At 40.9% G+C, this 15,215-nt stretch overlaps 2 protein-coding genes across 2 annotated transcripts; one reads left to right on the top strand and one right to left on the bottom strand.

The window, feature by feature from the left end:
• The first annotated feature begins 56 nt into the window (after nt 1-56).
• Nucleotides 57-3,784, top strand: GNG5 (G protein subunit gamma 5). The gene is made up of 3 exons (XM_080602061.1): nt 57-216; nt 1,218-1,373; nt 3,541-3,784. The coding sequence occupies exons 1-2, from the start codon at nt 136-138 to the stop codon at nt 1,341-1,343; spliced, it is 207 nt and encodes a 68-aa protein (XP_080458187.1). The 5' UTR covers nt 57-135; the 3' UTR covers nt 1,344-1,373; nt 3,541-3,784.
• An 892-nt stretch (nt 3,785-4,676) lies between these two features.
• On the bottom strand, nt 4,677-10,597 carry RPF1 (ribosome production factor 1 homolog). Its single transcript, XM_080602059.1, has 9 exons — nt 10,375-10,597; nt 10,223-10,279; nt 9,384-9,464; nt 8,896-8,991; nt 7,850-8,003; nt 7,160-7,242; nt 6,111-6,292; nt 5,903-6,029; nt 4,677-5,105 (listed from the first exon to the last, which is right to left on the bottom strand). Exons 1-9 carry the CDS (start codon nt 10,558-10,560, stop codon nt 5,064-5,066), a joined length of 1,008 nt encoding a protein of 335 aa, XP_080458185.1. The 5' UTR covers nt 10,561-10,597; the 3' UTR covers nt 4,677-5,063.
• Between the last annotated feature and the right edge of the window lie 4,618 nt (nt 10,598-15,215).

Here is a 15,215-nt window from a genome sequence, read left to right as displayed (position 1 = left end):
CCACACCCCGCGGCTGCCGCCGGCCCCGCAGCGCCCCCCGCGGCTGCCGACGGCCCCGGTTGCGCAGGCGCTGCGGGGCAGGAGTTTGGGACGCGCCGGAAAGTTGGTGCTGGGTGTGCCGCCGCCGCCGCCACCATGTCGGGCTCCTCCAACGTGGCGGCCATGAAGAAGGTGGTGCAGCAGCTGCGCCTGGAGGCCAGCGTGACGCGCGTCAAGGTGAGGCGCGGGGCCGCGCCGCCATTACCGCCCGGGGGCCGCGCCCCGCCGCGCTCCAGGGGGCGGCCGGCCCGGCGGCCCAGTCCCCGGGGCAGGGCGGGGGCCGGGGCCGCCAGCTCCCCTCCGGCCCTCCCGGGCGGCGGCCGGGCATCGGCCCCGGGGGCTCCCCCCCGCCGCCGCCCCCCCGGGGCTCGGACCGGGCCTTCTGGCTTCCTGCAGCCGCCCTTGGCCCCCGGGGCCGGCCGGAGCGGTGCCCCGAGCTGGGTGGAGGGGCCTCGCTGCCCCCTTCATCGCCTGCCGCTGGGGAGGGGCTGCTCCCAGCGCAGCGCTGGCCGGGCGGGCTGCTCCGCCCGGGTTTGCAACAGGTTGCCTCGGCGGGGCTGTAAAATGGAGGCTTCGCTGCGAGGCGTGCCGAGTGCGCTGCGTTGTGCGTTCTCGGGGTGCGACCGGGCCGTGTGGAGCCAGAGGAACTCTGAGCAAACCGCACGCACAGGATACCAGCGGAGATGCTGCTTTTGAAAGTTTGTAATTGCTCCTTCCAAGTTCAGAGTTACAGCAAAGAAAAGCAAGGAAGTTTTTGCACTGTTCTGTTGTTAGGTGCAGCCTATGAAAAATAAAATTCATACATTATCTCAGCATGAAGATAGCCTTCCAAGGGAAGATAAAATGCCAGCTTATTCAGTAGAGGGTCTTAAACTACAGGCCTCATTTAAAAACAACTAGAATAAGGGTCTTTGTGTATTTAACAAAGCAATCTTCAAGACAGCTCATCTTTCAAGCTTCACAAAGGCATTTTTAACATTAGTTTTCCAAATTATTTCTGTAATATCGCACAACTTATTGACTGGCAAAACAAAAAATCACAGTGAAACTATTGTAGAACATCTACTTAAGCTGTATTGCCGAATCATTTAACAGCATTTTATTTTTGATGCAGTTACATCCTCTGTAAAGAGGATGTTCAGTGAATACTAATTAATGCCTGCTTTTATTATGACTAGGTTTCTCAGGCCGCAGCGGACTTGAAGCAGTTCTGCCTGCAGAATGCACAACATGATCCCCTACTGACAGGAGTGTCATCAAGTACAAATCCATTCAGACCCCAGAAAGTTTGTTCATTTTTGTAATTATGTGGACTACTTTAGTATCTTTCAGTGGTAAGTTCTTGAATTATGATTGATAAACTTTGTTCTGTCATTAAAAATAGCTGGCTTTAAGTGAGACTGCCTTTGTTAAAAGTATTCAGAAGAGTCATCTGACTTCTGCAGCTGGTATTGGTCTAGATCCCCATTTTGGGTCCCTCTTCCCATATTGTGGGAGGTAGCTCTATACTAGATGTATGCTGTTCACAGGTATTGAGAGTAGTACTTAAATGTTGCAGAGCTTCGACCAGTTTCTGTAGCAGAAGTAGTGGGGGCCAGCTACTACTGAGCTGCTATATGGTCTGACCTGACTGTAAAGAAGTTCTGCTGCAACTTCCTTCTCTGTTAAGGGTGTTATTTCCTTCTTCTCACATAGGATTACTTTCCTGAAGAAGTATGTGGTGAATGCTGATTGTAGTAGGTGAAGCGGACTTAAGTTCTTAGGACTTAGTTTTTAAACTCTCAGAAAGCACTTCCAAAGATAGGTTAGTGATGGTCTCAAAGAAGGGTCCCTATCCCCTCTAGAACACGCCCTGACATCTAAACCAAGAAGGAAAGTGTTTGGTCCAAAAATTTTATCACTGCCCAAGTGCCTCTCAAATGACTCAGACAACATAACTACAACAAGGACTGCAGTTTAAATAACTAGAAACAGTTGAATACACATTTGGATTTTCATTCCTAAACTTTTACAGGTTCACTAACATTGCTGCTATCATTGTGAAAATGACTAATCTGTCATCGTTTGAAAAATCTGATCAGATTTTAGACTGAAGTTTATAGAGGGATCAGGTTTTGATCCACAGAAGTCTCACTGAGACTCTGAGTCACAGCGATTTGATATGTTGCACATAGGAAGTGCATGGAAATCATCATGTCCCTCTTTCCCATTGCATCAACTTCCATCTACCAGGGTGTGACAGTAAACGTTATTTTCAGATCATTTGATACGCAGTTGACCACAGCTCATGAGATTCCTAAGGATTATGAATCTTAAACCTTAAGAATTCTGTTTTTGCTGTAGACCTACATCACCCAAAGAACTGTAGTTTGTTAGGCTGTGTTATGTAGGCAGCTTTGAAGAAAGGTGATCACAATCTGATTAAGTTGTTAAAATTTTTCTTTCTTGTTTGGCAGCTATTCACTACCCTCAAGCAGACTGTAAAAAGCTTCCAAATAGTCTGCGTACAAACAAGGTGGCTCATGCTAGTAAAGCTAGCAGAGTAATAACAATATTGAGGTTTATGCTTAATGATTTTAAAAAAAATCCATTACACATTCCTTCCATTATCTTGAACGATTTACAGCAGTGTCACTGAAATGTGTTTTAGAGTTCGTGTAGCTTTTAAAGTTGTTTCTATCATGCATTTTATAAACTATTCTTAGATAGTATTCCTGGACTGAGTTGTGCCTCCAGTATTGTTGCTTCAGCTTTAACCAGTAATTCAAGAAAGCCAAAATCATTAAGTATTATGGACTGCTGTCCTATAAAAAGCCAAATAAACTAGGGTTGAATCACTGCCACATACCGTTCCCCGAGTTTTGCCACATAGTATGGATGTCAGGAAATAACTTTGTTCTCATGTGCACACAAAGGGCAGAACAGATTTAATATTTTTCTTAATTATAGCCCTTGTTTTCAGATACTGGAATGGAACATTTGTTTCTGCTGATGTTACGGGCCAAAAGTCATTAGAACAGCAATTTTAGTTACACTACTTACATGGAAATTTTTATTCCTTCACTGTCCAAGCACTTCCTCAAAATAGGCAATTTCTTAGTTGTAATCCTGGTGTTTACAAGATGAACCAAGAGGAAGAGGAAGTGTAATTTGTTAGTTACCCAGACTCCCCCTGCTTTTCAAAGATGAAGTAGATGCTCACTATTTCTGTAGGCATCAAGTGACAGGGAAAAACTTATTTTGCCCTACTACTTAAGATTTAGCTTCCAAGAGACACTACACTTCAGTTCTTTTGTAATAGCTTTATCTTCTTGTACCCCTGGGGCTAGCTTTATTGTTTTAAAAGCTTATTTTGTAATTTACAGTTCTATGAAATAGCTGTGGAAAAGGGTGTTTTTTTTTTCTAACTAGCTGCCTATGGCATACTTTGAAGGTACATGTTCTTAGGCATAGTGTTGCTTCATACATCTCTAACTACCTCATTTTGGTTTTGTTTTTCAGATCTTTTAGCATCTTTACCTAGCTGCTGATGTCTGTAGGGGCAGAGTGCCTCAAGGAGTGGCCTGGTTTGAAGTCCGTACAAAAGCTTAGCTTTAATGTGCCAAATCTAACTGTAAAATTGCTACTGTTGTCAAACCTCTTACCATCTACCTCTCCGAATGAACTGTATGCTAGTTACAATATTTCTGTTTCATGAGGGAATCAGTTTTATATACCAAGCAAAAAATAAAAATGTTTTGACTTAGTTTGGCGTTGACGTTACTGTAAGAAGTTGATTCACTTTTAGATATATTGATACCTCACCAAGTTACTACATCACTGTGCAGCAGCTAGAGAGTATGTCAGAGTCTTAAGTATTCTGTGCTGCTGCAAGTTTGCCTTGGGTTGATATTCTTATAAAACAATAAGGCTTCATTATTATACTTAGAAGCATAATAGAACAGGAAAAAAATAATTCAGCTATACAGCATACACATTAAATAAAGGCAAAGAGTAATAAAACCATGATTTTCTTTAAAGAGCAATTCTATTGAGCAGATGGCTTACTTTGGGCTCTTTAGGTTAATAATAAAAAGCACTTGCAATAGCTACATCGTGGAAAGAAAAAGTAATTCAAAGAAAATGGAGCTTTTAAGCTACTAGTGAAAGTGCAAACTTAAGGCAGAACAGTAAGTTCACTCTGCAGGTAATACCCTCTTCAAGCATAGCTATCAAGGCTGAAAAAAAGCATTAAGATTTTACTGAGAAAAACCCTGTTTGGAGATCTCACCCGCTCAACGCTGGCTTTATGAATTCTTTCCCATCAGAATTTCTTAGATGGAGTGTTCTGGGTATGCATTTCTTCTAGATATCACTACTTAAAAGAGTGATACCTGTAGTAGTCAAGCCCCTCACTCCCCCCCCCCCATTTAAGCAATGTAACTATTTTATGCAAGATGTTAATGAAATGAAATACTGTTAAGACTTCCCACGTTGCATACATCTTTCTCAATGTTCTCTATGCAGACCATTTTTTGAGAACTAACACTGCACTGTCAGAGAACAGCATACTGTAAGTTAGCATCTCTAAATATTTCTCTTACCTGATTAAGATGTGCAACAGCTCAGTTTAGCTGCATAACAGGAAAAAAAAGCTGTTTAAGTGAAAAATAGTTTATTCTGATAATATTTTTTAACAAAATACTTTCTCTTCAGCATAGTAAAGTCTAATTTACAGCACATCAGCAGTCATGACAAAGCTTCAGTGATAGCAAAATTACAGGCTGCTGATTACCATAGATCTTCCTGCTAAACTGGAAAAAAAGGCACAGTCTTTTTGTCATGTCAGATTTAGTTGCAACCATAGGAGGAAAAAAATATGCAGTCCTACTTGAACTGTTCCTGTAGAAAGTTTTAATGTTTACAGTTTGTCTTTCTGTAGCCAGATGCTGTTCAGTATCATTATTACTAGTTTTGAGTTTGAGATGATCCACAGTTCAAAGACGCATTTCTGGTCATCAACAACTGGCAGGTAGAGCTGTCTGTTATAAGTGAAATTTTCTTCTACTTGTGTCCATTTCTCGACGCTGAAATTTAAAAGAAAAATTATTAACCAGCAAATTCAAGCAATGATATACAAAGATGACCACTCCAATTTACACTAGTGTAGGCAGTGAAATGCATCACAGAGTAGGCGAGTCTCTATACTCAGCCTTTCAGGACTAGTAAGGGAGAGAAACTGGAGATCAGTTGCTTAGAGGAGTCTTTACAGACAGTAGACTTAGTGTCTTTAAAACAAAGATTATACACATCTTGGACTACAGCAGAAATACTGGAATTTTCCTTCGATACAGCTCGAATACTCACTTTCTTGTAAGTTTTTACCATGGAATTGCAGTTGATAGGCAAAATGACTGGAGAAGTCTATCATTAGATAATACTTCCACTTTACTTGAAGATTTGGAAAAGTCAGCATTAATACCAAACAGAACATAAGAATTAATGTTCATACAAATTGCTTAATTGTTTTTACATAAAAATTCTTGCACTGACCTTCCACAAAAAAGGGCTTTAATCAAGCTTATTAGGCTTCCAGTAATAGCTTATACCAGAGGAACGTTTTTCACTTTTGTTTATATCTGTATATTTTAAAGAACTTACACGCTGCAACTAAGTAGTCGTGGCATATTGGCACTTACCATCCTTGCTATATAGCAGAATGCTTCTACTTTACATATTTGTCAAAACTACCTCTCAATGTTAAATCTGTTTTGAGAAGTGCATTTATACTTCATACTGCTTTTTTTAGGCTGAGATTTGTGGTTACATTTAATGTCAGATTTATTATCCCCTCCCAAGCAGGCCTAGTATTACTTAGACATACCTTATGAACCCATTCATATTCTCCAAATTTGGAATCAAAGGTTCCTTTTTGAAGGGACCTCAACTTTAATGTAAAACGTGGCCCAAGTTCTTGAATTCCCACTTTCTTTTCACTCTTGAAGATATACCTTGAGGGAAAAAAAAGCATTATTAGGTGCTAAGTTATGAGAACATTATCTCCCATTCAAGAGTTTTGGGCCAAATGTCACCTGTGGAATCTGAAAAAGATGTAGTCTCGCTGATTGTGAAATGTCGCTACTTGTCTTCCAATGAATTGAGGATCATGTGGGAAGAGAGAAGCAAACATGCGACCAACAGAATGGCCAAGTCGTGTTGTAAAATTATTCAGGATTACTTCAGGTACATGTTCTGTAGGCTGCTTCCCTTTTCGCTGGAAAGACAGTAATAGATTAGAATGCAAATAATACATCGTATGCAAAATTATTTCAATACATTATCAAATAAAAGTTTGAAATAAAATAGGGTGAAGACAAGCAGGGCCTGATAACATGCCTAATTGTTTCTTGAAACAATTTGTATATCTTTGTATGTAAGTAAAGCAGATAGTGGTAACATCAGGATCTCTGGTTTAACACTAAAAATTTAAAGAAAAAGCACAAAAAATAATTTTGTATTTCCTCTCTCCTGCGCCAATTTTGACTCCTGGCTGCACCCGCTACAGAAGAGAATCAGTCTGTAAGAGGACTACCTATAGACTACCTACCTGTAACAGGATGCTGAAATCCTCTGTACATACCAACTAGCAGTATTTGGGCAGTCCTTAATAAAAAGATTACATTTAAAAAGTACTTAATTCAAAAAAGGAGGAAAAGAAACACTTTCCTGCAAGTTATTTTGAGTTAAGTAAGCAATACTTACTTCAGAAGAGGTGACAGGGCTGTAAGAATAAGAAAAACTAGGATTTATTCAAGACTAGGAACTGCATCTATTGAAATCTTGCATACCACTTACTTTGATATATGTATCCTATCTTGTATTTACACTGGGCATATGCTTTCCCTGGTATTTACTGGTATGACTATAAAAATAATTGGTAAACAGCTAAATTCAGCACATAACTATGAAATTTGAAGTAAGCTGCTTACAAAAGTAGAATATACTGTTCCTTGGCCTCCTGTTAGCTTATGAAAAAGCAACTTTTCAAGATCAGCTAAACCTTACGAAAATTGCAATTTGGACAGTGCAAGTAGACTCAACATATTTAGACTCTATTTATTTTTTTTTTTTAGAGCCTCACCTTTATTTCTTTACGCAAGCGGACGCTACTCATTTTAAAATGAGCAGTTGGACCATCAGGCAAGTGACTTAAAACAAGACCATCTGTTCACAGAGTTAAGAAAAAAAAGTTGGTAAAATTTGACACACAGTTTACAGAGGAACGTGTTCTGTAAAACACAGCGTGACATTAGAATATTATATCCATTAGCTATGCCACATTAACAAGGTTTCATTATGTTTTCCAAAATACATTCATTAACTAGTTAGCTAGGGTTCTGACACATGGACATTAAGTTCTGTTTCAAAAGCTAACCAGAGTTGTCTTCTATTAGCTTCTCAGTAATTATTTATCAAGTCAGCAAAACTAAACTTTCTAATCAAAAAGGAAAATTATTAAAAAAAAAAAGTTAAGTTTACTGAAACAGTAACATTTATCCATACACTACAAACTAAAACAAAAAGCACTTTAATAATCTGAAGTTCCATTAGCCATCAGATACTCAGATATTAAGTTATACATCAGATATCAGATATTAAGTTGACACAGTGATTTTTAACTCTGCAGTTACCCTGTAAGCTGCACAGTGAAGCAAAAATCCAGAAAAAAGTAGATCTTAGACATACACTAATGAAAAAGTTTTTCTCCTAGCAGGCCTAGAGCTATTACTGTAGAGCTATTACTGTATCTTAGTATTTACACAAAGGATACTTGGTATTTTACGATCTTCATTAATGACGATTAAATCTGTGAAGTCCCTCGCAATACACTGTGGAATAATCCTTTTCAAAGCCAATCCTCTTCGATAGTAGACATGCGAGTTAGGTATAACCGTAGACAACTGTTCACAGAATCTCACTGTTCTCTGTAAAAGATGAGTTAAATTGCAATGTGGTAAATACAATGCCAAATTCAAATACCAGGGGAGATGGAGGATTGCTTATTCTGACTGCCCTCCCCTCCTTGATGCTTATAGGGATACTAGAAATAATAAACCATTTGAAGATAAGCTACCAAGTTATTTCTGTCACTGGAAAGTCACTGGAAAATTTATTTGTACTCAAGGCTGCAGCACATGAGGGACTTACTTTTTGGAATGTATTATTTTCTTCTCAACCACAGTAAAGCAGGAGAATTATGAAAGCATAACCCCCATGGGTTATGCTCAAGTTTCTAGAGAAACTACTTGAGGTGTACTGCCTCCAATTTTTAAAACCACTTCTTTTACAAGTTTTCACAAGTGTCAGAAATCTCCCTAATTAGGAGATGCACCTAATGCACATCATCTGCATACAAAAACATAAACGTAAGGTTTTTTTTTAATGAAGGAAACAATCAGTGCTAAAGAATCTAATAGACTGCATACACACAAAGGTTCTTGAGAGTCACTAAATTAAACAGAAAAAACAAACGCATGGAAGGTATAGTTTTCAGTTTGGTTGTTTTTCTATATAAGATTGTATGGAGTCATCATGGGCTTATACATCATACCATAGTCGGGAGACAAAAAATTTCATCTTCCCTGTTAAATTACACCCATCTTGAACAGTGCTAGAACCAAAAGCATGGCACTGGTGACCAAAAAGAATCTAACAATTTAGCATTAAGGTATCTCCTGGTCATCAAGTTTTCCTTGTCTCTACATAGAGCCTACAAAGAGTTTTTTAAAGTAATTTCTATACCAAAAATGTAGTTGACCAATCACAGTATTTATAACCAATTCATTGGCCAGAACGCTCCAAGTAAAGCATACAAACCCCACGAGGTCTGTCTGACGTTGTAATAAGAATCTTGGGAACTGTCTGTCTGTTGAAGTATGGTGCAAATTCATCAGTTGCTTCGTCAAATGCAACCTGAAAGAACAGCAGTCTTGTAAATCTACCATTTATGAAATAACTGAAGAACAATTGTTCAATCTGACCTAACTTTTGATGAAACTGAATTTAATAGGAAAAATCCAAATTCACAAGATTATCCTGTAACTAATCATCGCAAGACATGGTTATTACATTTAGAAGAGTCTAGTGTAACAGAAGTTGACAGGTTTTGCTAACAATAGCAGTAGTGCGAAAGGCGATTATCTAATGGAGATAATGAAAGAAGGACATCACCTCCTAGTGAACCCATCATGTGAAAAGTAATCCATTAACACCTTAGCAAGAGAATAAAGAACAATAAATTTTATCAATGCATTTTAAGTTGCTTCTTTGGAAAAAAAATGCATATGCAAAAATTAAGCAGTTACCTCTTCATCATTGGGATCTACAGTTGTCTCATCATAAACTCTCTGATTTTCAATAGTCTTTGGAACAGCTTTTGGAGGTGCCTAAAATAAATGTAGGTTTATTAATGTAACACATTCATGTAGCTTTAAAGTGCTATGCATAAACCATACTACCATGGGATTGTTTTTTACATGGAATTACAAGTATTTTTTATTTTGCGCCAACTTTTAAGAAAATAAGTTACAACATCAATAAGCATAACTAGCAACATCATCTTGATTAAAAATACGCCTAAGTATTGGAATGCCTGAGAGCATCACATGGAGGGAGATCATCACATGGAGGAAAAGCACCACTAGAACAGCAACACTGCTTAATTCAACTGTAATGAATGAAACACAATTCCAAAGCAAATAAAATAAAATAAAATGTGAGAGATGTGTCTATCTTTTGTACTGTGGAAGAAAAAAAGATCCACTTCCAACAGCAACACATTATATCCTTAACACCTACAGTTTAACGACAAATAGGATACGTTATTTGCCCCGTTTACTATTGTCAAATTATGATAATACAGGACCTCATAACTTGTTTAAGCTGTCATTATGCTTGAGAAGTAGTTTAGGAAGAGATGCCAAACCCTTGTCCAAGGCTGAAAAAAGTAGACAACTGGTCTGGGCAGGGGCTGGGCAGATTAGTTGCTCTGGTTTATAAGAGTATTGCTTATGAGAGTGTAATTCCTAGCTATACCTACACGATGCCTGAAAACCCACACCGAGAGGCTTGGACGGGACGGGAGACGGCCGGGCAGCGCCTCAGCTCGCTCCCCCCAGCCCCTCACCGCAGCCGCAGCCCTCACCTTGTCACCGAGGGCTTCTCGCTCCTTCCTCCGCTTCTTCCTGAGGGCCAGCTTCTCCTGCGGGGGCACAGCGGCGTTAGCGTGGCGTTAGCGTGGCGTTAGCGCGGCCCGAGCCTCCCTGCCCGCCCTCCCCTCCCGCCCGCCTGCCCCACCTTCCTCTGCTGCTGCTTCCAGCGGACGAACATGAAGTGCCGCCGCTGCTTGTTCTTGATCTCGGACACGCTGAACGTCGGCGGGAAGAGGACGCGCTCCGGGGCCGGCGGCTCCGCACCGCGCTCCGGGCCTGCCCCGGCGGCCGCCATGTTACCGACACCCGGCCCCTGCCCGCCCGCCGCCATCTTGCCTCGCCGCCGGGACCCCGCGCTCTGCGCCTGCGCGGCCGCCCGGCGGGCGGGGCTCGGGGGGCGCGTGCGCGGCGGGGAGGGGGCGCGCGGTCTCGCTGCGACCCCGGGAGCTCCTGGCAGGGGTCGGCGGCTGTGCGGGGCTGGAGGGGGCACCGGGCCTGGGCTGCCCGGCGCGGGCATGGCCTGTTGTTTCACTTGGGGTGTCTGCAGAACGGCCCAGCTCAGTGCTCAGCAGGGAAGAAACCCTGCGATGAGAGGTGTTTAATACAAATTAGTACCGCAGCGCACCTTATAATCAGGCTTAACAACATGGAAATGGGAAGCCTTCAACAAACACGACGCACTGGCGGGTCTACATACGTGATAGTAATATCCTGAGCCTGCAGTGCTATACTGCGTGCACACGTTTCAGGCGTTTGCTCACAGAGCAGGAATGAATTAACTCATGGCAAGCATCTGCTTGGAAGCTGCCATGGGGTTTTGTCATAGAATCACAGAACAGCTTGGGTTGGAAGGATCCGTAAAGATCACGTAGTGCAACCTCTTGCTATGTGCAGGGACTTCTTTCCTGAGATCAGGTTGCCCAAAGCCCTGTCCAACTCAACTTCAAACTTAAAATGAAGGGGCATCCACAACTTCCCTGCGTAACACGTGCCAGGGTTTTTTATCATAACTTCACTGCAAATTACTTTTAGTCCATTAAAAGCTCTTAAAGCATTTTCTTGAAATGAGAACCCCTACAAGTAATTAGAGATTTAACATACGTAAAACAGGAAATGAGGATTTCTGTTCCTGACCTAATTTTCCAGCTTAAACTCAGCACCTCGGTGGAATGGATTAGTTTCATTTGTCTCCAGAATTGTCTCAAAACTTGGAATATGTCCACTAATTTTATTTACAAATAATATTTTGCACTACTAGGTTTCTTTTACTAGAAAAACTGAAAAAGAAATGTGTTAACATAAATGCATGAAGCTAATGGAAGAAGATCTAGAAAAAAAGATGAATGAGACAACATCTCAAATCTGCTTCTCCTGTCCTGTAAACTAATTAAACTGTGTAACTTGATTTGCTTCATCGAGGTTATATCTAATTAACACAGAAGTAAATAAACGATCAGAGGCCTCATTACACACAGTCCCATATTTTTCTGGCCTCACTCCCGTTTTTGTCAAGAGAAAATATTTCAGCTATCCATAGAGCCTTAAGGATAAGTAGTTTCCATGGTAATTAAGGTTTGGGGAATTTAGTTGGGACTATGTTAACTAAGGACTTTCTGTAATTTTATCTTACCAGCTGATTCAAATATTAGATATTGCAAGTGTATCTCTAAAAGTCATTAGTAGAGATTTTATTCACTGCTGTTATTAGAGCTTTTAGGGAATTCTGAGTTATTTGTAGTTTCAGATTCACTTGGAATCACTGCAAACACGTATGGATGGCATGATTGCGTGAAGCTCAGTGAGTGCATATTTGTGAAAAAAACAAACAAACATATTTTTCTCAACAAGAAGGAAGACAACTTCCTAATATTATTCATAGGCTTTTCTTCCAAGGACTCACAGGAACAAAATAATGATACACAATAATACAAAAACTTCCTAAGGCAGAGGAGGGACCATAAAAAGACACCAGAGACATACTTTGGATCTGGTAAAAGTAAGATCACTAAAAAGGTACAATTATAACTTCAGTCGAAGGCCTAACTAATAAATGCATGCATATTATTGATTTAATTTCTTCATAGAGACACTGCGGGTCGCAGGGTCTTTTGCTTATTTAGCTATGAATTCTATGTAAAATAATAACAGTTTAACCAAGAAAGCACCAGTAGCTTTGGTTTGTGTAAACCAGCAAGTAAGTTCTCCACTGGAAAGTAATGAAGGGAGACATTTATTCCATGTCAGCACTAAGGAATTTTGGAGGAAACCTTTCTGTAAACTACCACTGACTGAGTTGCAGCAGTGGAAGCATTGTTTTGTTTTGTATTGGTTTTTGTTTTCTTAATTTCATTACCTCAAGGTAGACAGGATGTCTTCAAGATTCACTATACTGAAAAAAATGCCCCAGAAAATGCAGTGCTCCAAACCAAATGGTTGTCTATGTGACACAGACTACAGGTTTCTTTCTTTCTTCATAAAAAATGTTCTAGTTGTTGTTGTTTTACCTGGAAAATAAAAAGCTGTTTAATATGTTTTTAAAATTGATTCATTTTGACTATATTTATGTTACCTCATTAAAAAGCAGTTGAGGTTAAGGGAGGAGTGACTAGTTTTCCCCCCAGGACAAAATTCTCCAGGGTTACACATTTGGAAATTGTATTGTCATGGATCTAGACCTGGCTGGGAGAGGGGAAACAAGGAACGTGGGGTCACCGCAAAGCACCCATAAGCTGTGAGGTGGTTCAAGGTTCCCTCAAGGGCCGGCTTTGCTGAGGCCTACACTTAGGGCTCATAAAACCTTCTGCAAAACCTGAGATTTCCATTGGTGGTGAAGAATCTATCTAAACAAAGTTAGTGCTATGTACAGGTAGCCAAGCTGAGGCAGGGAGGCTAACAAACTGAGGCGGAACAAGGCGGTGCGAAGTGGAACTACTCGCTGGGCCTTGCGGTGCGGCTGGTTGCGTACTGTGGCGGCAGGCGTCCTCTTCAGCTACCCAGAGGGCTAACTGGCAGGAGCAGATTGCTGAACTACGCGACTGTGCTCTTCTCATTCTTGCTCATTTAAAGCAAGTTCTCCCATGCCCTCATGGTGCCGTGTGGCTAACGTAGTTGTACCCCAAAGGTCTGTTTTTTTTTTTTTCGTTTGTTTGTTAGGCCTTTAAGCACCTCAGCCTTCAGACTGCAGAGCAGTTAGTACAGGAGCTTTGATCATGTTGAGCCGTACCAGGCCCCTCAAACGAGACATTCTTCACACTCCTGCTTGCAGCCTCTGCCTGCTGGCTGTATAGCAAAGCTAGAGACAGTAGTTTTCTTTAACTGGTAGTTCAGAAGTCAAAGTATTCACATATGATATAGGAGACAGGACTTTCCAGCCTCTGGAGATTGAGAATCACATCCTTATTTTCAATGGAACAATAAAACCACAAGCCCTCAGGTTTTACAGGGCTGAGAACTTTCTTCATTCTTCCAATTCAAGCTATTGCTGCAGTGCTGTCACATGGGAGATGGGCATCAATACCATCACTTTTTGAGAGAAAGGCTGGATTGTATTTTGTAGAGAGCCTAGGCTTGTGATGTTTGTGACATGGTACCAACAACCTCTGCTGTAGAAAGCCTCTTGTTCATCCAACTATGCATAAGCATTAAATAAATGTTCAGCTGCTTAGTTCCTTCCAGACTGTTCCTGGACTAGGGCATACCCAGAGCTGTTTCTGTAGGGGAACATTACATAGGGAAGCAAAGTAAAATTACAAGGTGCCTGTGCTGGAACTGCATGGGTAGTTTTCAGGATCATCTGTTTGGGACTTACAGGCTTGCATTCCTTAGTAGATCTTGTTTACAGTCTTTAATTTCACCATTTTCAATCACCCAGGGCAATCTCTCTAATGGATAAATGGGGATCATGCTCGGTGAAGTCGGGTATTATTTAACGTTTCAGGATGAACACTAGATCTTATTATGTGGTCCAAATACCTGTACTAATCCCATAACACAGAAATTAATTATTTTCATGTGCTTTTCTGGGTTACTTTTCTTTACAGGATCTGGGATGGCCATTTGGGGAAGAAGGTATTAGCTGTTATACAAATGGAAAAATGAAACAAATTGGCCAAAAGAAAATTTATCTTCTGTATCTATGAATTCAGAATGCCCAATGTGAGACACCCAAAGCTGGATATTTTGAGAATACCTAGCATCATACATTCAAATTACAACTATGTTCAATTAGTTTCACAGTTAACTTCACCATGTTCAGGATCATTCTAGCTATCAGATTCCAGAAGGCTCAAGTTCAGGACTCAGTAAATGAGGGATGTAGGCTTTGTGTCTGTCCCTAAAATTAAAGTCTGTGTTATACTCCTATCGGTGTGTAAGAAGACCACGTGAAAGCTTCTTGGTCAATTTTCATTCTGTAATGCCGTAGCTTTTGAGAGTTTCTTTAGTCTTCCTGTTTTTTTACAACTTTTGTGTAAAAAAAACCTTGGTATAAGAAAACAATGGTAAAAAAGGAAAGGCCCCTTTGAATAGCAGCTTGATGTTCCAGATTTTATGATACCACCACCACCCCTCAAATAGGTATTACAAGAACTTGCTGAGAGTGCACTGGCTAGGTTATTAATGAGGACATTAACAATTTGGACCCCTGTATGGGTCTCTGACAAATACCACTAGAACCAGTCACCTTTTTGGTGGACCTTGCACTGCTGATCACCATCTGTTGTACCCAAGAGCCCAGCCAACTACCCAACGCACCCTACGGCCCACTCCATATTTTACCTCTTTGACTACAAAGACGTTGTGGGAGACAATGTTGAATGATTCCCTAAAGTCAAGGTAAACAGCATCCACTGCTCTTTCCTTTTCTGCCGAGCCAATCTTCTCATCAAATGTTTGTCCTTGGTAAAGGCACATTACACTGGCTGTTCCCAGCCACCTTCGTGTCCTGCAAGTGCTTGGAAATGGCTTCCAGGCGTATTTGGTCCACAG

Source organism: Anser brachyrhynchus (genome assembly GCF_964034855.1).
Source record: "Anser brachyrhynchus genome assembly, chromosome: 8".
In the NCBI taxonomy this organism is placed as follows: Eukaryota; Metazoa; Chordata; class Aves; order Anseriformes; family Anatidae; genus Anser; species Anser brachyrhynchus.
Note: the sequence above shows the minus strand (reverse complement) of the source record. Positions and strands in the feature narration are given on the sequence as shown.

What these genes read in the sequence shown, in the direction of transcription:
- GNG5 (XM_080602061.1), top strand. Translation starts at nt 136, where the DNA reads ATGTCGGGCTCCTCCAACGTGGCGGCCATGAAGAAGGTGGTGCAGCAG. An exon ending in CCAGCGTGACGCGCGTCAAG is followed by an intron (nt 217 to 1,217) that starts GTGAGGCGCGGG and finishes TATTATGACTAG; the next exon opens with GTTTCTCAGGCCGCAGCGGA.
- RPF1 (XM_080602059.1), bottom strand. Translation starts at nt 10,560, where the DNA reads ATGGCGGCGGGCGGGCAGGGGCCGGGTGTCGGTAACATGGCGGCCGCC. An exon ending in TAGATCCCAATGATGAAGAG is followed by an intron (nt 8,992 to 9,383) that starts GTAACTGCTTAA and finishes CTGTTCTTTCAG; the next exon opens with GTTGCATTTGACGAAGCAAC. An exon ending in GCTTGCGTAAAGAAATAAAG is followed by an intron (nt 6,293 to 7,159) that starts GTGAGGCTCTAA and finishes CTGTCTTTCCAG; the next exon opens with CGAAAAGGGAAGCAGCCTAC.